Source organism: Oryx dammah, unplaced genomic scaffold (assembly GCF_014754425.2).
Source record: "Oryx dammah isolate SB20612 unplaced genomic scaffold, SCBI_Odam_1.1 HiC_scaffold_20, whole genome shotgun sequence".
Lineage (NCBI taxonomy): Eukaryota > Metazoa > Chordata > Mammalia > Artiodactyla > Bovidae > Oryx > Oryx dammah.
Window position 1 is genome coordinate 30,176,405 of NW_024070204.1, and position 24,051 is coordinate 30,200,455.

The following is a 24,051-nucleotide window of genomic DNA, read 5'->3' on the forward strand; positions in this document are numbered from 1 at the left end:
ATCCAGGGATGGCTGCTTCTATCCTCTCCCTCTTCTCTGGAGCAGTGGGAGCTTCTTAACTGTCACTTGGTTTCAGCAAAGGGCCCTGGGCTTCCCCTTAACCCTCTGCTCCTTCTGCCCTTCAACTGTGACACTCCCTGTCCAGCTGCCTTATCAGCAAATGGCCACAGTCTTATTTCCAGAACTGGACACGTGGGATAAAATCCCTTACTGACTCCAACTGCGTATCATGTTCAATGCATAATAGGAAAGTACAGTTCTTTTAACAATCAAGCAGAACTGGTTCTACTAGTTATGCTGACAGACTTTTTTCTCTGCCACAGGCCAAAAAGGAACTCAATTGGAAAGTGATGCAAATTTTCAACAAATGGGGTGTTAACCAAGGCCCCTGTGGTTTGTGTAGCACCTCTCTGAGTTCTGACAGAGCCTGCTATTATCACAAGAGTGTAGCAGAGACTGCCAGCTGGCGCTGGTCACAGAACATTCAAGTCTTCAAACCTGGGAATCCTAGAGGCCTGCATTCAGTCAGAACAGCAGCTTGAAATAAACAGAGGGAGGGCAGTTATGCCAGAGGGGTGGGATCAAGGTTGGGGTTTTTTGGTAAATTGCTTATCTCAATATTTGCCCCAATGCTATGGCTACCTTTGTTTGTTTGTTTTAAAAGGGGATAAGGGCATAAGCAGCAGGTCTTCCAGTTTCCATACATTTTACCCCACAGCTTAAAAGGAGTTACCTCTGTTCCTGCTGCGCTTGGACAATCAACAGTTCCAGGACTTGCTGCCCCGACATGGCCTAGGAACCGCACCCCGCGCTGAGCCAGAGGCACTCCCATTCTGGCCACTTGTGTGCCAGACAAGATGTGAGAATTGCCACCCATTCTCCAGCAAGCTTGCAGCCCAAAGGAGACACGCCCTCTGGGACCCACCTCACACAGCTGGCCCAGCATGGATTCCTTTTCCTTTTTTTTTTTTAATTGTGGCAACAGTCACATAATATAAAACATAATATTTTAACTATATTCAACTGCACTGTTCAGTGGCACTAAGTACATCCGCCTTGTTGGGCAACTGGTCCAGCATTTAAAAGGCGTCCACCTGATCGCTCAGACTTTCGTCTCTGAGAAGGAGTGGCACAGATCACAGGGCTGCAGTGAGCCTGTGGAGCGAAACCAGTGAGTCAACGCTCAAGCTGTGTGTCTGGTTCCTCAGAGGTGCAAGGCGGACCTGCCTCCAATGGATACCGACTGATTCCAACAACCAGCTTCCAGGTAGGCTAACCACCAAACACCCAGGATAAAAGATGAAGAATTGACCTCAGCATTCAAGACATTTAGACGGACACATAAACAAATAATAACGGGAAAAGTGGGGAATCAGTGCTATAAATATTCATTCATTATGCTAAGTCACTTCCATCATGTCTGACTCTTTGTGACCCCAAGGACTGTAGCCTGCCAGGCTCCTCTGTCCATGGGGATTCTCCAGGCAAGAATACTGGAGTGGGTTGCCATGCCCTTCTCCAGGGGAATCTTCTCAATCCAGGGATGGAATCCGTGTGTCTTACATCTCCTACATTGGCAGGTGGGTTCTTTACCACTTGTGCCACCTGGGAAGCCAGTAACATATTAATATTAGACACCGACAGAAGGTTCTCTTTTTACACGTCATCTCACTTAATCCTCTCCACTCTTGACTGACATTACTGTTCCCATTTTAGAGATGAGGAAATCGAGGCTGACCAAGGGTAAGTGAAGCGGGACCTGAGCCTGGGCCTGCCTGCCCAGCGCCGTTCCCTTCTTTGCAACAATACTGGGCCTGCCCACCAACCACATCCTCCCAGGCAACGCTGTCTCCTCCCCTGGCCTTTCAGACGCTCTTTCACCGACTGCACTGTCCTTTCTTAGGCACCCACTGTACCAGCACAGCAAATGCAGGCGTTAACACCGCGCACAGTCCCACCCTCCCCAGAGAGAACGGGCCGACCGCAGCAGGGGCAAGCATAACGCCACGTGTGCAGGGCTACGCCGGGGGCGGGCAGGCCACGGCAGGGACACCAACACCAAGCACACGTGGAGGGGAGGTCAGAAAAGACGGCTACCCTCAGTAAGTGTCATTTAGGGCTGGGACCTGAGAATCAGCAGAAATGAGTTCTGGGCCAAACAACCGACCCGCTGTCTGGCTGCTCTTCCTCATCTCCCTCCTGGGCATCTTCTCACGGGTCCTCTGCTCCTTGGGGAAACTCTCCAGCAACCCGTGCTGATGGCCCTCCTCCTCTCAAACGGACCTTTACTCCAGACTCCTCTTCAGGGATCCGGATCTGGACCCCAGACAGCCTCCCGGCCACTCGCACTGGAAAGGCCCTCAGACTCTCCAAATTCCCATTTCTAAATCAGCTCATCACTTCCCCCGTCCCTCCCTGAACCTGCGGTCCTCTGGACTCCAGCCCTGCATCCACTGGGCAGTCATTCTCAGCTCTCCCTTGCCTCTCGTATTTCTTCTGCTCTGCTTTCCTGACAGCTCCAGAAGCCATCTGCACCCATCAGCCCTGGCTGCTGCACTTACCCAGCCACCATCGGGTGTATTGCACACTTCTGATTACCCTCGCACTGCTTTGCCGCTATCCCGCCCTTGCACCCACAGGGCCCCTCACCCCCTCGCTGGTCCCGCCCAGTCAATTCGCCATCCAACCCACTGCCACATAGTTCAAGTCCTCTGCAAGCCTTTCTCATACTGCAATAGTCTCTTTCCTCATCTGTCTCCCGAGTGATGCTAAGTGGGGGCTGGAGCTGTACTTTTCGTATTTTTAGCCTCAACAACACATATGCTCCTAGATAGCAAAATGCCAATAAAAGTCTACTGAAAGCATGCATAACAAAATACAAAGAGAAAAACAATTCTTGATCCTGGTAATATTTTTTAATCCTAAACACAGTTCTTGAGACAATTTTATTCAAACTGACTACCTAATACTGTGAATCACTGTTGCACACCTATAACTTATATAACGTGTGTGTGTGCTTAGTCACTCAGTCATGTCTGACTCTTTGCAAGTCCATGAACTGTAGCCTGCCAGATTCCCCTGTCCATGGAATTTTCCAGGCAAGAATACTGGAGGGGGTCGCCAGGATCTTCCCAACCCGGGGATCGAACCCATGTCTTCTCCACTGGTAGGAGGATTCTTCACCACTGAACCACCTGGGAGGCCCAACTTCTATAATATTGTACACTGACTATACTTCAAACGAAAAAGTTTTTTTTTTAATTTTAAAGCTTAAGAATAAATAAACAAAAACTACTACCTAAGTTTGTGACCAGTGGTAAGTATTACTGACCTTTCCTCACACCTCTCCCTTAGCTGGCTTCCTGAAACACACTCTAGTTTCATCAGTAGGGTAGAGGCATATTCAAAAACAGACTCTGGATCGGAAGCCTGATCACTAAGGATGGAGTTTAGAGACTGAGTTAGTCTACCTACTGTTGAGGTCTAGGAAGCTGGAGAAATCAAATCAGGGTTTGTTTCCTGGAGCCAATTTCCAAGGTTGCTGGCCCCCCACTTCTGGACAGATGACTCTGCGCCCTGCCGAGTCAGCCTGATCAGGTACCAGCTTTGCCGCTGACCACAGCTCGACTCTGCCAACAGTACACTGCCTTGGCAGGTGGAGACAAGCAACAATTACTGTTACAATGAAGCACGACATCAGCATCTGACGTCCAGTAAGAGGCGAACTGACGCTCTCTGTCTGGACTCAAGGTCCCAGACCACAGACATGAGGTAGTTCGAGACCGCGTTTTAAGGACTCTGCTCTTTACACATCATGCAAATCAGTTCTCAGCCACAAGCAGTGTTCATTTCACAGGGCGAGCTGGGAACTCTCAGGAGCATTTCAGGCTAAACATCCATTATCCACAAAAACAGACTAACTTAAACATGTAAATATGTAATTAGCAGAGGTTTTACTATGTCCTACTTCACATGCCCTGTGTCATTTGTCTTAACAACAATCCCATAAGGAATTTTCATTCTCACTTCACAGATAAAACCAGTGAAGCTCGAGGAGGTTAGATAATGTGCTCGGGCTCAGAGGGCTAAATAGGTGGTGAAGCCAGAACTCAAGACTTCAGATGCCAAGTTTGGTCCTTCTGATTCATAAACTGTGATTCCGTAAGAGTTTATTAAGACATAACTCCCATACCAAACAATTCATCCATTTAAAGTATACAAATTGAGGTGTTTATCAGTCCACTCACAGGATTGTACAACTGTCACCAGAATCAACTCTAGAATATGTTCAGGTACCCAAAGGTGCCTTTACCCAAGAGCAGTCACTCCATTCTTCCCACAGCCCTAGGCAGACTATCTTAAACTTTTCTCTTATTACAAAATAGTACCATCAAGTGTCTCTTCAACTCTGACAAGTCTCCAGGGCAGGGGAAACAGGCAACAATCTCCCACGGAGCCCTTACCACCGCCCTCCCCACCACCAACAGCTGAGCCAGACTATCTCATTCATGTATCATTCTAAATCCTTTCTCTCCCATTTAGATCTCCCGCTAGTCTCCCTTATCTCAGATTTTTTTTGAAGGAAGAAAGTAACTGCTCGCCAAGATGATCCCCGGTAAAGCCCTCACCTGTTTTGACAGCTCATCACCCACTACACAGCAGCGGAAGGCTTACCAGTGCTTCTTAGCAAGGATCACTCTTACCAGGCACTCCCCAGGCCTTTAAATAATCCAAACCCTTTATCACATTCTCCCTGGTAGGAAACTCAAGCTAGAGAGGAAATTGTGAGACCGTGGGCAGTGTAAGCCTCAAAACCCACAGATCTGACCTCGCCAAAGAGCTGGCTCAATTCCAGAAGACAGGACCTGAGCTCAGGAGCTGCCTGAGGAAGCTAAGGGTGGCCCAAGACATATTGCGGGCAACAGCTGGGCTTCAGGCATCCACGCAGGTCAATAGCCTACCAACCTCAGCACCACAGTGACAATGAAAAGGAATATTTTTAGGCAAAACACCTCCTGCCAAAGCAGACTCTTGGGGCACAAAGACCCAGAGTCAAATCAGTGATCACACCGCAGTTCCTCGTACAGTTCTCAACCTCAGCCCCCAAAGCTCACTCTGCAAGAGAGGTGAACATGACCTGAGTGAAGGGCCCGCCAGCAACCTTCTGAGGCCCTCTCCCATGATGGCCGAGCCACCGCCCATTCACCCTCCTGAAGCCACCGCGAGCTCCACAAGGCCACGCTGAGTGGTGGGCACTACAGCCCTGCCCTGGAGGAGCTTACAGTCCTGTTGGGGAAATAAGAGCCGCAGACACAGAGCACAAAAGAGTCGATAGTAACGCTCGATGGCGCCACCAGCACCCGTAGCTACAGTCAGCCTGAACCACGGACACAGAGCAGGGAGGCTGCCAGGCACGAGGAAAGACTTGGGAACACAAAGGGGCTGAAGGAACAGGAGCCCTCGGCTCCGCCTGGCCAGGGGCCTTCACACTGCACCTCTCACACCCTCTCTCTTCTGGTCTGTCTCTATTCTTGGGCTTCCTCTGTGATTTCATCTGAAACAGCAGTTCTCAAGAGGGGCTGAAGGAAGAGATGCTAGTGAACTGAAAAAAACTACAGGTTCCTACTGCAGGTCTCCCTCCCACACCCCCCCCCCCAACATACACCCTTCCCACCACCCCTGGGGGTCATATCTGAATCTCTAAAGCAGGACTGGGGACAGTGAGTTTTGAAAAAGTTGTTCAAGAATCATGCTGTGGTTTTTTTCTTTTTTTAAAAAGCTCCTTGAACAAAATATTGTTTAAAACCACTTGCCTAATCCAGGAAATGAGACCCAAAGAGGTGAAAGGGCTTCCTCGAAGACACTCAGATAAGAAATGGCCACAGCCCAAGGTTCCTGAATCCAAGCTACTGCTCTATCAACAAACCAGAAGCAGGCAGAATCTGGGTGAGCCTGGGAATGGTGCCAAGGTTCGGACCAGTGAAAGGGGCAGGGGGCATGAAAGACCCTTAAATAGGAAAATGACACGTCAAGATGGTGTCCAAAAGGAGCCTGGCCGTGATGTGAGGGGTGTCTGGGGGAGGGGGGCTCCAAAGGGAGCAGTGGCCGGTGGGAAAACCTGTGTAAGGTAAGCAGCTGTGGTTGGTGGTCCCGGGCACCAGAGGAGGTGCTTGGTCTGGACCACACAGGACTGAGGAAATCAGAGAGGTGCTGGCAGCAGCTGGGAAGGAGGGAAGTGGAGCTGAACTGGAGGCAAAGCCCTAGGACCTAACATGTTGCCCAAATCTCAGGGCCCCCTGGAAGCCCCGAGACAAGGGAAGATACTGTTACAGGAGGGCAGAGAGGGCATCCATGACAGCTCACTGAGAAAGAAAACCGTGCTGGAAGAGAGATGGGAAGGGCGCACACTGTGGTTATAGCAGGATCCCACAGTGGGGACGGCACCCCCAGCTCCAGACTCACGCCTCTGAGAGGGCAAGCGAAGAACGACGCTCAAGAGCAACACAAGTCAAGTCTGGCCGTTATCGGGACCTGCTCTAATGGCCAAAGACAAGGACACGTGAAGGAAGACACACAGCTGCGACTTCCGGGGTGAAGACTTAACAGCAAGTACTGCAGTTAACATTTCCGAAGCATTTACTACAAGCCAAGTTGTACTGAGTTAGCAATTCTCCATGGAGGGCCTCACTTGAGACTGACGACACTAGTATGGGCTGGATACTATGACCTTTATTCCCATCATACAGACTAAGAAACTGAGGCTTAGAGAACTGACATACCCAGCCTAAATCCAAACAGTGAGTAGCAAAACTCTGATTCCAAAGCCATGCCCCTCATGACACTGAGAGTGAGGAGGGCAGTGCTGGAATGCACACAAGCGCTAGGAGAAAGAGGTCAGGGGGCGGTCACAGGACCACCAAAGTCTTATCATTTAAGCTAACTGATGGGACCAACAGCAGCTGCAGAAACACACGGCACTGCCTTCTGTGTGTGCCCTCCTTGTCCCCCTCCAGGGCTGTGCTGGGCTGTGCTTAGTCACTCAGTTGTGTCTGACTCTTTGTGACCCCATAAACTGTAGCTCATCAGGCTCCTCTGTCCATGGGGACTCTCCAAGCAAGAATACTGGAGTGGGTTGTCATAACCCTCCTCCAGGGGATCTTCCCCACCCAGAGATCGAACCCAGGTCTTACACACTGCAGGCAGATTCTTTACTGTTTGAACCACCAGGGAAGCCCAGGAATACTGAAGTGGGTAGCCTATCCCTTCTCCAGATCTTCCCTAGCCAGGAATTGAACCGGGGTTTCCTGCATTGCAGGCATGTTCTTTACCACCTGAGCTACCAGGGAAGCCCCTCAGGGCTGCTATGTATAGATGTCAGGTCAGCAGAGGAGATGGCAAGGAGCTGAAAGCCTTGGGGCAGTAGCTCTTCCATGATCTTGGAACAAGGGGAACTGGGGCAAATGAGAAGCTGCCTACAGGCTCACCAAGAGCCAGGCTGACCTATACAGCAGCATCCACAGAAAACAGGGAACAAACTGCAGGTCCCAGCGGTACCCCCGGATTCTACTCTTTAAGACCTGCCGCATTCACACAGCCCACGTGCACCTTATATAAGAGATGACGACAGATGGTCCGACCACCTGGTCCCCACGCACCTGTGAGTCTTCCAACTTGTCCCTCTTGCCTGCAGCCTCCTCCTCCCCACACCGGAGCCCATGTCAACGCTGCCCTTTCCAAGTCCCACGCAGCCTCCCAGTGAGGCCAGATGCTGCTGTGGGGCTGCAGCGGGCCCTCCTCCGTGCCCGGGAGCGTCATGCACTCCTCCCTTGTCAACAGGCAGCACCTACCTCCATGCATCACAGCCATCTGTCAACGTGCCATCTCGCCGGCAGAATGTGGGCCTCCTGAGTACACAGACTGCTTTTTTCTCTCATTCCTAATTCTAACACAGTGCTTAGCAAATGGTAGCAACACTCAATAATTCTCCCAATTCAAGTTATTGTTTGGGCGTACGTGGTGTTTCTGCTCATGCTCAAAACAAGCCTGCCAGGAAGATGGGCACCCAACGTTAAATGAAGATCAAAGGGAGGCTCAGAGAGGGGAAGTCACACCAGGAAGCAGATCTCAAGGGATTCAAGCAAAACAGGGATACGATCTTATGTATGGAGAAAAGGGTAGAAGAGTGAGATTTTTCATCAAAAAAACTGGGACCATTCCCATCAAAGGCATTCTCAGGAATCTTTAAAAAAAAGCCCTCTCAGCAAAAACAAAAACAAACAAACAAACAAAAATCCAGCAGTTCAGGATCACTGCCTGAAACAGCAGCTGACAATCTGTTACCAGGGAAAAGGCAGACTTCAAAATATGCCACCCCTGAGGCCAGTGCTTTCATGCACAAGCCCTGCTTTTCTCCTGGCTGAAGCCACCCTCTCCCCACAAAGCAAACAAGTGAGGGCTTAGATTCCTCCTCTGAAAGGCCGCCCACCAGCTAGGTGTACAAGGACTGAAGCATTTAAAGTCAAAACAGCACTCGAGCTGGCTACTGCCTTTGGAGCACGTAAAGAGAATTATTACTCCCAGAGGTGATTTGATTTTCCTTACTCGTATCTTCAGTAAATCATTGACCAGATGTGATAAATGCATAAAATGTGGCCTATGATGGAAAGACTCAGAAATGAGGAGAGAGGAAAAAATAAGTCCACAGAATGAATCCAGCAAAATGTCAAAGGCCAAATGTTAACAATGAAAAAAAGCCGACCGCTCAGTGTTCTCATTAGGTTGGAATTTTAAATATAATCAAAGCATTCTCAAAAGTAAAAAGGAAATAAGAAAAGAGGAAAAGAAACTTTCAGAGATAGTGAAAAACACTCTAAGAAAGAGTTACCACACAGCGAACTTTCCGGGCACGGTGCCATGGCAACAACTGCAACAACTAAAATACTCCACTGTCATTAACACCTTAGCTTAGGGAAAGATTTCTGTACTCTAAGACCGATGACTGAGTACTTTCTGGAACCCTCCAGGGGGCTCCTGAATAACAGTAACAATGAAAGCCCACATCTCCTGAAGGTTACCCAGCTAGCGGCCAAGTTCTCTGCTAAGCAGCACCCGCTGTGCACAATCACAGTTCAGATTCATAAATGTTCACATACACCTATCAGATAAGACAGATGTCATTATTTCCACTTTTCCAGTAAAAATACAACTGAGGCTTGGAAGGACTGGCCTCATGCATAGGTAGCAAGACGGAGGAATGACAAGTGGTTGCTTTCCCTGGAGAGTGATGCCCAGGTACGCAGAGGAGACTAGGGGAAGGGGGAGGCCCTCTGGCCCTTCCAGCTATTGGAAAGGTTTGTTCACTGCTGGGGCCCCTTCTCCACGTCTACCTCCTCTCTTCTTCCTTCCAAAGCAGCAGCAGCTTAGAGGTTGGCAGAATTATTCCGGTTCAATCCTACCTCCCAATCTACCTCAAGAGGCTGATTCTAAGTGATTCATTAAACTACAAACCTTCTGTTCTCCTTGGGGTCTCCAAAAAAGCACATCAGAAGTCACTAGTGTGGACTTCCCTGGTGGTCCAGTAGCTAAGACTCCACCGGCCAGTGCAGGGGACGCCGGTTCGATCCCTGGTCCGGGAAGATCCCACATGCTGCAGGGAGGCTAAGCTGTGCCCCACAGCTACTGAAGCCCATGTGCCCCAGGGCCTGTGCCCCAGCACAAGAGAAGCCACCGCAATGAGAAGCCCTTGGACCACAACTGGAGAGTAGCCCCCACTCGCTGCAACTAGAGAAAAGTCCACATGCAGCAATGAAGACCCAGTGCAGCCAAAAGTAAGTGAAAAAAAAAAAAAGACGTCGCATGAAAACCTGAGGGTGGCTCCCTGCTGGAAAACCAGCTCTTAAGTTTCTGCTCTGCTGACAGGAATCAGTGGTACCACCTTCAATCACGATTACCACAGGGCAGGCTCTAAGTCTTTATACATACTGTGTTTGCAACCGTGTAAGACACAGACCAAACCTGGACATACTAAAAGAAAAAATGGAAAGAGTCACTTTGGTTATTAGGGTAGCATAATTAAGGGTAGCTTCATTTTCCTAACTTCCAAAGTCGGCAATATTGTCTTCATCATAAAAATAAGGTATACATCTTTTATAGTGATTAAAAAAATTTTTTTCTGACCCCCTAAAAACTGAGTTCTCTCTGACGCACACTGTGACACAGGATGGTTTCCTGTGGAAGTAGTCAAAGGACACCCAAATCCTGCTGAGCATGTGCAGAGAAGGACTCAGAATGTCTAAGTTTCTAAGCATGGGTGTCCCACAGCCTGAGACTCTAACAGCATGGCTGGTTTTAACGTCAGAGACAGAAGCAGGGTGCAGAAGAGTGGTGGCTGCAGTAGGGGCCGTCACAGTGGGTTGCCACTGTGCTGCTGGCTGCAGGCAGGACTGCTTACATTAGCCTCCTGACATCTTCTGGTGCTCTGTCTGCAGAAGCTGTGTGGTGCTGGAAGGGACCCAGGGAGATGCCACAGGAAGCACATGCAGCAGAGAAAAAGCGGAAGCTCTGGACAGATCATCAGGCTAGAGCCACAGCTAGGAAAGTGGTCATTTCAGGAAGAACTCTTCATGTCCTTTAACAGCCTGTGAAGTCACTACCGATGATCTCGAAGCTCAAGGAGAAAATTGTGCCCTTAGAAAAAGTAGTTGGGGATGGAGAAGTCACAGGATCTAGATTTTGCTTTCAGAGGTATTCCTTTCTTGCTAGAACTGAAGAAGGAGGTCTGTTTGAGGATAAGCCAATCTCTTCTTGTCATTGACCCATCAAAGTCATCAAAGTTGGTATTAACAGTTCAATACCATCGTGTTTCACCAAAAAATAATCTCAATCATTTCATCTGTTCTGGACCCCCAACATCTAGAACAGTGCCAATCACCACCCGGTGCTGAGTAAGTACCTGTTGAACAAATTAGTCATATCTCCAATGAGCCCCATATCTGCTCATGATGCCCTGGTGGACAAACTAACAAAGCCAAGAAAGAAACTGCTGCCAGAGAACAGGAAAAAGCACTCTCATGTGCAAACACCAGGCATGCCTACAAGTATGCTTCACTAACGATATCCCTGGCATTCACAAACAGAGGGATAAGAGAATGGCCCTGGAGTCCGACCACCCTAGTTTAAATCCTGGCACCAACCCTTGCCAGCTGTGACCCTGAGCAAGGAACTCTCTGGGTCTCACTTTGCACATCTGGACACAAAAAAGAGAGGTCACGGTAGTATTCACCGCATAAGACAAGATGAGGATGAAATGAGAGAAGGAGTTTCTGGGACACAGAAGTGCCTAATCAATACCAGTAAAAAAAATTTTTAATTTTAATATATACCCACAGTCCTAGCTCTGGGAAGCATACAGGATCACCGGTTCACTTCCCCCCACCAAAAGAAACAGCCCTAAGTGAGGAAGAGGCAATCAGATGCATTCTTCTCCCTGGGGGAATCAATGCAAAGCACTAGCTCTTAAATCTGGATTTTTTGGACTTTTCTGTCTTCACATCTCTTGTCTGTTTTCAAATCTACGTAAAACCTTTCCTCAACTCCTGTGGGTATGGCTTAGTCACAGGCACTGCTGGCCTCAAGAGACAGCTCTTAACCCTGCTCTACAAAAGTACTGTACCCGTGGGCAGGACAATTAACCCTAGGGGCCTCATTTCCACATCAACAGAACAGACCAAGAGTTCACGGGCAGACTGGGTCATCTGTATATTTTCTTCCAACTCTAAAAATTCACAACTAAGTAACTAATAACTATTACTAGTACATTCAAGTCAAACACTGACCTAAACTCAACTAGAAAGTACATCTTAACCATATTTGGCATACCACACAAACACGGGCACAAGTAGAGCAGACTCTCAAAGCTGAATTCTTCCTGGTCTTAGTTTCAGAAGGCAACACACAGCACCCCAAGGGGTTTATTCAGCTCTCTCATCACGAGAGAACCCGTTCTTATTAAATCAGAACTTTCTCCTAGGACCACCATTTAATGGGGTTTCCCTGGTGGCTCAGCAGTGAAGAATCCGCTTGCAATGTGGGAGACTTGGGTTCAATCCCTGGGTCGGAAGATCCCCTGGAGAAGGGGATGGCTACCCTCTCCAATATTCTTGCCTGGAGAATTCCATGGACTGAGGAGCCTGGAAGGCTACAGTCCATGAGGTCGCAGAGAGTTGGATATGACTGAGCAGCTGAGCACACACACCATGGTGCTTTATTTATTAGTACAAGCTGCCAGGTACAGACAGTGAGCATTTCTAACCACTAAGAATTACCAAAGCAGAGTTTACAATTTCAAGGTAACTGAGCAGAGAACTGACAGTCTTAAGGAAATCAGTTGTCCTTTGGTACCAGAGAAGGTAACTGACCAGAAAACCATTTTAAAACCATACTACCTTCCTGGCCTCTTTGCACTACCTAACATCTCCCATCACACTGTCTGTCTCTGTTGAGGAAAAGGGGTCTAATTTAAAAAGAAGTTACAGTTGACAACTGACAAGGTAAGACATTTACAACATACATTTCTGGTGAAATGGGCAGATTATAAAATAATGTGATCAGCAATATTAATCCCACTTTGGTAAAAAAAAAAAATATATATATATATATATATATGTGCCCTACATACACATCTGATAGGATAACACTCCAAGTCACTAATAAGCTTGCAATTTTTCCATTAAAAAAATGTTTGCTTATCTACATTGTCTTATTTTTCTACAATGAACACTAATCGTTTCTGAAATCACCATAATTCAAACATATGTTTTCTGTACAAGAAAAGAAGAGCTGGCACCCAAACTATAAGCTAACACCTCGCTGAAGCAGAGCTCAGCATCCAGGGTTCCATTCACAGAGGCACCTTGTGCCTGGGCCTATGCTGGGTTGAAGGTGCTGACATGTTTTCAGGTACCAGCCATTGGGTACCACCAAGACCGGCCCAGCTCTCTCCCTCCTGTTCACCTCAGCTTCCAAAACCATCGACTTCCTATTTATCAAATTTATTGATGTGCCACCCTTTGGGCAGAGTTTACAAAATGCGACCAAAGTTCCTAAATTACAGCTCAAGATTTTAACTTGCTCGTTCACTGATTTAGCAGAATCAGTGACAGAACAGCCAAGTTACCGTGGCAGAGATCCAATGTTAATGGAGGAAGTAAACTCCTATCCCTCATTTTAGGCCGTCCAATGCCAACCCTTTCTGATCACAAGAGAAAAAAAAAAAAAGCCATTATGTGTAAAAGCATCATCTTCAAATACTTTTACCCAGTTAAGCCTTCTGCTTTTGATAGAAAGTGCTAACTCTTGATAGGCTCTTTGGCATACAGAACATAGATCCTGTTAAATCTTACAAGGTCTGATCAGTCAAGAACAAGTTCATCACTGGACTCAGGGACCATAAGACACCTTATATCCTGAAGGTTGTTCTGGTGGCTTAGTGATCTACCAGCAAGAAGAGCTGTGAGAAATTGCGACCTCCCAGCTCACAAAAGCAAAGCGCATACAAAGAACTGACCGGGAAACACATGAAAAGCACCGAAAATGAACTTGATATAAGGGAGAGGAATAGGAACAGCAGAATGACAGTCGTCAGAAGGACTTCTATTAAGCGAGCCAGCAGAAGTTCATCAGACCCAGGGCTCTCAGAGACACATAGCTATACCTCAAAACCGCTCACACGTATTTCCGATAATGTAATGGCTAGCAAAAGCTGGACTATACTTAATGACAAATTGCTTCCTCACTCTCATTCCCTTATCTTCTAAAACTCATCGACAATTTAGGTCAGAGCCTTACACTCTGTCACAAAATATCTTTAGAGACAGATTTCAACAAAGAAGTATAGTGTCTACATAGCATTATTTTATTGCGAGGAAAGAGAACTGCCAACTATAAGGATCTGAAAAATGTGACCACTTCAAGCTTATTTGGGGGTTGACCCACTCCCCTTTCCTAATATCCCTCAAAGGAAATATATCAGGAGCTGTGGGCAAAGAGGGAAAACATGCCTAATTACAACATGTGTGCTTGGTGGATAAAAAATTGGAACATTCTTGAACTCTGACCACATTTCAGAAGACTTTCCACTCGCATTCGAATCTCACTAAAGAGGAAAGGTTAAAAGATCAGTTGCATTTCAACCCAGGCTCAACCAAAAAGACATAAAGAGAAACTGACCACATTACTTACCCTCCATACTATAAAGGGAGCCTGCTGAATATTCAAGATGACCCTGACTCTTTATCAGGCATTTACAGAGGAAGTGGTTTTTATTTTAAAATTAGGACTAAAAATAAGAAGAGTACTCTGCACTGGAAAAAAAGACACACATTTGAATTTAAAGATACACATGCAAAGGCTTCAGGCCGCTGGTGGTTTTATAGAAGCACTCCCTGATGAAGACCTCTCCTCACAGTCCACCTGCCTTTGCTTTACAGAGGTGGAAAGACAGCCCAAGAATTTGCCAATGCTTCTGCACCCGTTGCTGATTAAAGTGCTAAGAGAGGAGCAGGGAAAAAAAAACTCTTCAGAAATCAAAAATGAAAATGCATCTAATCAAGCGTTTGGATCAGGAGCTCAGCGTGGCCTATGAGCTGCAGTCTAACTTCCTCTCCGGGGACTCGGGCATCCCCCTCCCTCACTGGATTCTGCAGGGCTGGTTTCCTTGATGGCCCTCCATCACTCCAGACTCCACCCTCAGATCCCAAGCATCCTTCAAGTCTTTGCTCAGATGCCCAAGTGCAAAGAAGAAAAGGGGGTCTTTTCTTTTCCCACCATACTTTTCAACTTCCAATATACCATATAATTGAAAAAAGAAAAGTGTTAGTCAGTCATGTTCAATTCTTTGCGACCCTAAGTACTGCAGCCCTCCAGGCTCCTCGGTCCATCAAGCTTCTCCAGGCAAGAATACTGGAGTGGGTTGCCATGCCTTCCTCCAGGGCATCTTCCCAACCCAGGAATCATACCCACTCTCCTGTGTCTCCTGCACTGGCAGGCAGGTTCTTTGCCCCATGGGCCATCAGTCAATCCCTATGCTTAGCCCACTTGCAACTTCTAATATACCATATAATTACTTCTATCTATTTTATCCATTGTTTACTCCTCTCTCCCTCAGATAAGCTCCCAGAGAACAGGGATATTTATTCTGTTTACTGATGTATACCCCAAGTAGTTTAGAACAGTGTTTGGCCCTGAGAAGGAGCTCAAAAAATATCTTCTGAATGAATGAATGAACTTGACACTAAAACTCCAGGAGGAAAGTAAGAAGCAGGTGGAAAGGCTGATGCTGAGGGAGTGAAATGAAAGGGGGAAGAAGCGACAGAGGGGAATTTACAAGGAAGAGATAGATACTGATTGAGGCTGGGACCGACCCCACTGTCTCCCAGTAGTGCTGATGGGAAGCGGGAAGCAGGGCACCGGGTCCCGCCAGCGGCATCACAGGACTCTTAGAAGCAAGCAGCTGAGATAAGCAAGCTCTACAGACTCACTGAGAAATGCCGAGGGCAGGGCCGACCCACCCGCCGGGATTGCAAGCTCTACGCAGGTCCCCGGAGTTGGGGCGAGGGGTGGTCAGTACCCCCAGCCCTTCCCCTCCCGTGGTGCCCCAAACCCCAGCTCCCCTCTACTGTAGCCAGGAGCCAGCCGGGCCGCAGGACCTTCCCGGCCAGGGCCCCTTCACCTGGTATCCCGGTGAGGTGGGCCCTGCACTCGAGCACCTGCCCGCCCGCGTCGGGGAATCCCACCCCGGCCCGCCGGGAGTCCCAGCGCGCCCCTGGGCCCTCATCCCGCTCAGCTCCCCTCCGGTACACGGGCAGGAAGCGCTCGCGGCCCTCCGGAGGCAGGGAAGGGGCTCCCGGCGCCCCCCGCCCCGGCCACTCCAGCACGACGCCCCGCCCGCGCGACGCCCCCTCACCTCGGGGCGCACGTACGACACGAAAGAGGGCTTGGGGGCCTTGGTGCCGCCGCCACCGCCGACTACCCCTTTTCCCAGCATACCGCCACCCTGGGTAGCAGCAACGCGCGGGAGCAGAGGCGGCCGCTCGCAGCGGCCACCAGCACTGGCGGCCGGGGCTCCGCCCATCCCCAGGGCCGCCGCGGCCGCGGCGCCGCCCGCATCCGGCTCCGCCGCTGACACCGCTCGCCCCGCCCAGGCCCGCCCGGGCCCCACCTCCTCTGCTCTTGGGCCCCAGCAGTAGGGAACCCGCCGCCGGAGGCCACGCCCGCTCCGTTCGCGACGGGCGGATCTGATTGGCGGCTAGTCGCCTTCAGATAGGCTCCATTCCACCCTCTTGCAGCCAAGCCCGCCCCCGTGCGTTCTCTGATGGGCCAAAATGCTCTGCCCGCCGCGCCCACGCCAAGCCCCTCCTTGAATGAACCTGGAGGGATGTTTTCTCTGACCAATCCAGAGGGTCCTCTCCAGATTCCCCGGCGATTGGATAGCAAGAATGTCGCCGTCGCCCAGTGATCCTGCGGTCACTTAAGTTGTGAGCGTTGGTTCACTGCAGTTCTCTTTCCTGTCCCTTTTGGAACAAAACTTCCGAAAGCGTACTGTATGGAACCTCACCGAATGAGTTTCAAATCCCCATCAGTGATGTTCAGGCTTACTATTTTGAAAAGTGAAAGTAGCTCCGTTGTGACCGACTCTTTGCAACCCCATGGACTATACAGTCCATGGAATTCTCCAGGCCAGAATACTGGAATGGGCTCCAGGGGAATCTTCTCAACACAGGGACTGAATCCAGGTCTCCCACATTGCAGGCGGATTCTTTACCAGCTGAGCCACAAGGGGAAGCCTTACTATTTTAAGTGCAGACAAAAATGAAACAAATCAAGTGCTAGGCACTTAGGAATAGGTTTGGATGTTTGATCGTGAAAGGCCTTGTAGACCTCTTTTTTCCTAACTTTTTTACTTTTTTTATCTATGGTTTTAACAGTATAAAAGCCCTTAAGAGATTTCTTTTATTCACCCTCCCGAGTTAGTGTGTTAGTCGCTTAGTCGTGTCTGACTCTTTGTGACACGACTGTCACAAAGAGGAGTCTGCCAGCCTCCTCTGTCCATGGGCTTCTCCAGGCAAGAATACTGGAGTGGATTGCCATTTCCTTCTCCAGGGGATCTTCCTTACCCAGGGATTGAACCTGGATCTCCTGCACTAAAGGTGGATTCTTTACCATCTGAGCTATAGGGAAGTCGTAAGTTAGCAATAAAACCCTCATTGTTAGTGTAGATTGCAAAGAAAATTCATTTAAATTAGACATTTGGCTCCAAGCATTGTATTAGACACAGGTGAATAAAACAGGACCCAACTCTCAAAAAATTCAGTCTACTGGAAAAAGCTACTAATAAATATTTGCAGTTACCTTTGTTGGTGTCAGACACTAGTAAGCACTAGTCTCATCAATAATTAATGCTGTTTACCCTCTTTATCTCCATGACTGTCCCACCACCAGCATCAAAGCCCCACTTCAAGTAAACACAAAATCTAAGCGAAAACAAATGTGCTTACTTTTGCAATCATAGTGTTGTAGCCACGCGTTCCGGGAAACAAACTCACTCAGAAGGACAATGCAGATAGATAGTGGAGTGCAATTTATTACACCGGCAGGCCCAAGGCAGAGTCTCCTCTTACCCAAGGACCCTGACCAGTTTTTGTGAAAACCTTATATACCCTAAGTGTACTTGCTCAAACCCACCTCCCCAAATTCCTTGAAACTAGCCTGGACAAGGTAAAAGAGAGATACGATCAAAGTTAACCCATGATTCATGTGTCATAAGCCTAGAGAGTTAAACAGTGGACATTTATCAGTAGGCCTGTGGTCATATCCCGATAAACATAATGGAATTTATGTGTCCTGTTACAGAGATAATTAGCATATTCTTTTCAGTGACGGAGAGTCCAAGTACAAGTCCTGAGGCTCTTTTATCCCGGGGGTCTGGTTTTCCATTGGTTATGCCATTTCTATAGATACGGGACACAAAGTTCAGAGTCCATTGGGAGGGTGGCCCTGCGTGTAGCCTAATGTTCGCAGCCTGGCCTAGGATGGAGTCCAGCTCCGTCTGTTTCCTCCTGCACTAGGTTAGGAAAGTCCTGTGGCCTCATTTCCACCCACTGCCATCCTTCAGTCTATCCAGTACAGCAGTGCTGGAGCCACCAGCATCGCACTGTCCCAGTTCTCAAGCGGAAGAGCAGACGCGAGGAATTAGCCCCAGTCTCACAACAAGTGATTGACAGAGCTGGGATTCCAACTCAGGTGTGTCTGATTTCAAAGCCCAAGTTCTAAACATTATAATTACACAAATTAGGAAGGAGCACCGTAAAGTGAAAATGTTAGTCGCTCAGTCGTGTCCCACTGTTTGCACCTCCCGTGGACTGTAGCCTGCCAGGCTTCTCCATCCATAGGGATTCTCCAGGCACGAATACGGAGTGGGTTGCCATTTCCTTCTCCAAAGGATCTTCCTGACCCAGAGAGCGAACCTGGGTCTCCTGCACTGCAGACAGATTCTTTGCCATCAGAGCCATCATGCAGGGATGTGGCCATTTCCTCTGCTGGGCAGCCTCCCAGGAGCACCCTGACTCTCTCTCTCTCCTAATTACTTTCTAGGTCTCATTCAGGGGCCGTGGAAAACTGTGGGATTGAACCCAGGTCTCCCACACTGCAGGCAGATTCGTTTCTGTCTGAGCCTTCAGGGAAGCCCTGGCACAATGAAAGAGTGGTCAGTTCTATTTGAAAAGGTCAAGTCAGGCTTCATAAAGCAAGACACTCCTTAGGGAGGTGCTGGGAATGAAGTTATCTGTGGGGACTAACAGCATCACTTTATATTTCACAACAGTTTTTACTTTTCAAGGTGAACCAGCAGGGTAGATTTTTAGTAGTCTAAACAAAATTTTAATTTCTGACTTCTTCAAAGGACTTTGAATTTTCCAGGGCTTTCCCAGTGGCTCAGATGGTAAAGAATCCGGCAGCAATGTGGGAGACCTGGGTTCGATCCCTGCGTTGGGAAGATCCCCTGGAGAAGGAAACGGCAACCCATTCCAGTATTCTTGCTGGAGAATTCCATGGACAGAGGAGCCTGGCGAGCTACAGTCCATGGGGCTCAAAGATTTTTACAGTCTGAACAAATTTTTACTTTCTGACTTTATCAAAGGACTTAGAATTTTCCTTGATCTTCTACCATAGTCAGGATATTAGCATGGGTGCCCGTGGCCAGGGCTTGCTTCTTGCAACCAGCATAGTCACCCAGGGTAAGCACTTAGAAGGTCTTGGGGCTTAATGCTCTGTGATTGTGGCCTTCAAATTCCGAATCATTTTATCTTTAAATTTGTGTCTGCTGGGATGATGGAGCAAGCCCAGGGGTCTTAGAACCTCAGCTGCTGCACAGGCCTCTCTGGTGTCCACTATGCCCTGGCATCCTGCCCTCCTCTTCAGCCTAAGACCTGCTGGGGACCTCTGTCAGGGCAACAACCGGGCCTCATTAGAGGGGGCCTGGTGAGCAGGAAGTCTTGTGTTCAGCTGTGGTCATCCACCCCTCTCCCCATGGGTGCTTGAACATTGACAAGGAAATGATCAGGCTCAGGTACAGTTCCCCCAACACCTTCCTGTGTCTCTGGGGGGTGGGTGGTAAGCCTCCACCCCTGCCCTAGGCTGGCAGTTCCATGGCAACTGGCTGGCAGCTACTGCACATGGCCAGGCACAGAGGCTCCAGTCCCGTGGAAGGCAGGTCCCCACCCCATGTGGGAAAGGAAATTGACTTCCCTGTCTTAGGCCAGGACCCCACATGTTCATTTTGCACTGCCCCTGACTATGCCCTTTATTATCTGTGTCCTCAGGTAAGTTACTTCATCTCTCTGGGCCTCTGTTTCTACCCAGGATAAGAGTAATAACAATAATTATGTCAAAGTGGTTGAGGACTGTTATGAAGATTAAAAGAGGTAATCCAGGTGATCCCTGGTAGGCAGCAACAATTGCACAGGTGCTGGCTGACCTTGGTACAATTCTACCAAGCAGGACATAATTGACATCTTTTCCAGGACTGTAGAAAGAGAAGCAAAGTGACTTCTCTCAGTATTGAGCTGTGGCACCCTTATTAAACAAAGATTTTTGTTTGTTTCCTTATTTTTGTTTTTAACTTCTGGCCCAATCCTTGGACTAAAAATAATGGCCTTTATTTGTAGTCCACCATATCAAATTTTCCTCCCTTCAAACCATCCTGTCCTATGATAATTACTTTATCCTGTTCTTCAGTATCCATTTGTGATCAAATGGGTTTGCAATGTGGTGATGCTGGAAACTTGATAAGATCACTGCATCCATATAGCCAGCAGGTGAGGAATGTTTTTAAACACTGAAGATGGCTGCTGCTTCCAGGGGCAGTTTCCACTCAGTGAAGAAAACCTACATTGTCTTTAACAAGCAGTAAGGGGGTGAAGGGGGCTTCCCAGGTGGCTCGATGGGTAAAGAATATGCCTGAAATGCAGGAGACATAGGTTCAGTCCCTGTGTTGGGAAGATCCCCTAGAGGAGGGCATGGCAACCCACTCCAGTATTATTGCCTGGAAAATTCTATGGACAGAGGGGCCTGGCGAACTACAGTTCATAGGGTCACAAAGAGTTGGACACAACTGAAGTGACTGAGTGCGCAAGGGGGGTGAGGATGGAAATTAAGCCAACATCTGTTTCCATCTTCCTCTTAAGGTTCTCTAGCTATCAGCATATTTTCACTTGATCTTTAGGGTGTGGAGCAAATCTCCTTGGGAGAGGCCCTCCCAAATGACTGAAAAATTCCTGTCATGCTGAGGTCAAATAATTTTCTGTCTATTAATAAACACAGATGGTGGCCCCTAGACTTTGAAATATTTTAATTTACACACAATAGTTTAAGGTCACTCTTTTCTCCTAAGGCTGCCCTAAGTTTTCTTGGAGAAGTATAAATAGGAACAAATCTTAGCTCACACAGAAATGAGTGCCAGACCAAAGACAGTGCCGTTTCTTCCCACAGATGACGGAAGCCAAGAGTGTACTCCCACAGAGTTGGGGGTGGGGGGATATTTTTCCTGTGGCAGATAGTTAAGTCTGGATATTTGCATTTCCTCCTTCTTGGAGTCACTTGAAGAAGCCTACAGGCGCATGTTATTCATCTTTATCTGCTAGGTACCAGGCTCATAGTTCAGTTCAGTTCAGTCGCTCATAGTAGGAATTCAATAAGTATTTGTACCTGAATAAAAGTGTATTCAATGAAAAGCAGCCTGGGCAACAGTTGATTAGATAGCAGGGGAAGCAAGAATTCAAACTGCAGGTTAGAGTCTGCACTTTTAAGTCCTTGGATACAAACAAAGACCTAATTTTTAAATGAACAAAATAAAACAAATACATAAAACTCAAGGACTAAAATGCACATATTATTTAATGGCCACTTGCCAAATTCCAGTTTTAGCAAATGGTCCAGGTCTGAAGCCTTGCCCTCTTCTTTCGCTGAAAATAGAAAACTCCTTAAGCTCTTGCTGCAACTATGGGTCTTCCAACCCTTCCCTGAAGATGGTGAGAAGCAGACCTGGATGAAGAAGTATTTGAATCGTCCTCCACCTTGTGGGGCAACAAAATGTGAGCCTGCTGGGGAGACTCAGTGATTGTGAACACGGACCTCCTGGTGATTTTTTTTTTCTTTTTCACAACACACAACCTACACTGGTCACATGGTAGGAGGCCTGATGAGCCCACTCTATGATTTGTATTCTGTCTTTTTCAAAACAAGACAGGCTGGGACCCTTTACTTGCTTTCACCTAGACAAGGGTCTCCCCCAGGATCTGAATACAAAGAAACTTGAAAGGACTGAAAACAACTACATGCATGGATAGTAGGGGCAAATTATGAACAAGATACAAAGAGGCCAAAACCCAGCTGCCACTTCTGAGGTGTCAGGAAAGAAAGCAGGACCACACATACTCTGCACACATCACCAGTGAGGGGGGTGGGCAGACCACCTAAGCTATCCCTCTGGCCTTACCCACCAACCTACCCCTCACCTCCCCTCATTTCAGGGACCAGCTCACCACCCACTCAGGGAGTAAGCAAGGGAACCTGTTCCTTGTTCTTGCTTTCTCGTCTGGCCTCTTAACAATTTCTATTGATTAAAGAGGCCAAGAACCCAGGTTAGTAACAAAAATGAAACTTAATGGTCTGACTCTTTCCTGAATAAAGATTTACTGATGGCCCTCTGTGATTTGTCTCCCAGCCTCTCCCAATAAGACTGGAAGTTTGGGGGCTTACCTGGTGGCTCGGTGGCAAAGAATCCACCTGCCAATGCAGGAGACACGGGTTCAGTCCCTGGTCTGAGAAGATCCTGTATGCTGCGGGACAACTGAGCCTGAGCTCTAGAGCCCGGGAGCCACAACTGCTGAGCCTACACGCTACAACTACTGAAGCTGAAGCACCTAGAACCTGTGCTCCACAATAAGAGAAGCCACTGCAACGGGAAGCCCGCGTACCATAACCACAGAGTAGCCCCTGCTGGCCGCAACTGGACAAAAGCCCTCAGAGCAACAGAGACGCACAGTCGAATAATTAAATGATAATAATAATAAAAGACTGGAAGTTTTTGAAAGCAGGGATGGTCTCCTCCATAGGAGGTCTAGCACCTATCTAACACCTAACTACTCACTGGATGCTAAAATATTAAGTGAGCCTCAGTGAGGACTGGAGAAACAGGGATTTGCATCCAATACTTCGGGAAGGATGAAAATCAACAGGGCAAGAAGAAGGGCAATTTTGCGATAGCCATCAAAAAATATGTCAGGAATTTCATTTTGAAAAATATATCCTGAGGAGACACATACATGTGACATGCCATCTATCCAAGCTTACTCTCTGCAGCAATTTTCTTTTTTTTTTTTTTTTTGGTAACAGCAGAAGGTTGGAAAAAAACCCTAAATGTTCATTAGTAGGCAGGGGTTGAATAAATTATGGTACCGCCATACAGTACAGAATGGGATACTACGCATCTATAGGAAAGAATAAGGAATTTCCTTAGGTAGAAGCTATAAAGCTGAGAGGTTAAAAGCAAATATTCTTGTGTCAGACTGGGTTTATGTCCCACCTCCACCAGTTCCTAGATGTGTGACCTTTAGGTATTGATCCTCTTGGACCTCAATTTTCTTGCCTACAAAAAAAATGAAAAGTGATGAAGATTATAATGGCATCTGTAGATAATGTATCACAGGAATGTTAATAAACAAATTTTTTAGAGAGTTGGTATATAAAGTATGAGAGAGTAGGCTACCATTTGTGTAAAAGAAGAATGGAAATAAAGACTACAGACACCTGGTTCCCTGTGTTTGCATAGAATATCTTTGGATAAATACAAAGGGAACTATGGCATTAGCTGCTTTTCCAATGGAAAACTGGGCATTTGGAGGAAAGACTGGAAAATATATCCTTTTTGGTTTGTTTTTTTCCAAACTTTAAACTTTTTGTGCTGGAATATACCCAATTAACAATGAATGGTGTGATAGTTTCAAAATGGCAAATGGATTCAACCATACATACACATGTATCCATTTTCCTCTAAAATCCACTCCTATCCAGACTGGCAGGTAACATTGTTGGAGCAGAGTTCCATTGTACACTTAAAAAAAAATATTTATTTGTTAATTTATTTGGCTTTGCCAGGTCTTTGTTGCTCTGTATGGGATCTTTTTAGTTGCTGCATGCCCGCATTGGGAGCCTGTAGTCTTAACCACTGGGCCACCAGGGAAGTCCCTATATGTTCTTTTTTATCTTTGGATTTTGAATTATTACCTAGTACAGCAATAAATAATGTATACACACACACACACATATATACATATATACGCACACACATACACACCTAGAACCATCTCATGCAGTTTTTTAAAAATTTTAAGTGAAACTCACATAAAATTAACCATTTTAAACCAATACAGAATTGTAAAGTAAAATAAAAAATAAAGAAAGAAATAAAGAAATCAGAAAAAAAATAAAATAAAATTT

At 47.4% G+C, this 24,051-nt stretch overlaps 1 protein-coding gene across 3 annotated transcripts in view; it reads right to left on the reverse strand.

Annotated features, from left to right (window-relative positions):
- MTMR12 (myotubularin related protein 12) overlaps nucleotides 1-16,155 on the reverse strand; it is a 79,393-nt gene extending 63,238 nt beyond the window's left edge. For all 3 annotated transcript variants that reach the window (XR_005724757.1, XR_005724756.1, XM_040262283.1), the window contains exon 1: nucleotides 15,962-16,155. Coding sequence is in view for 1 of the 3 variants with exons in the window: in XM_040262283.1 (XP_040118217.1) it covers nucleotides 15,962-16,129 (168 nt within the window). In the remaining 2 variants the exon portion in view is untranslated. The remainder of the gene's footprint in view (nucleotides 1-15,961) is intronic.
- Between the last annotated feature and the right edge of the window lie 7,896 nt (nucleotides 16,156-24,051).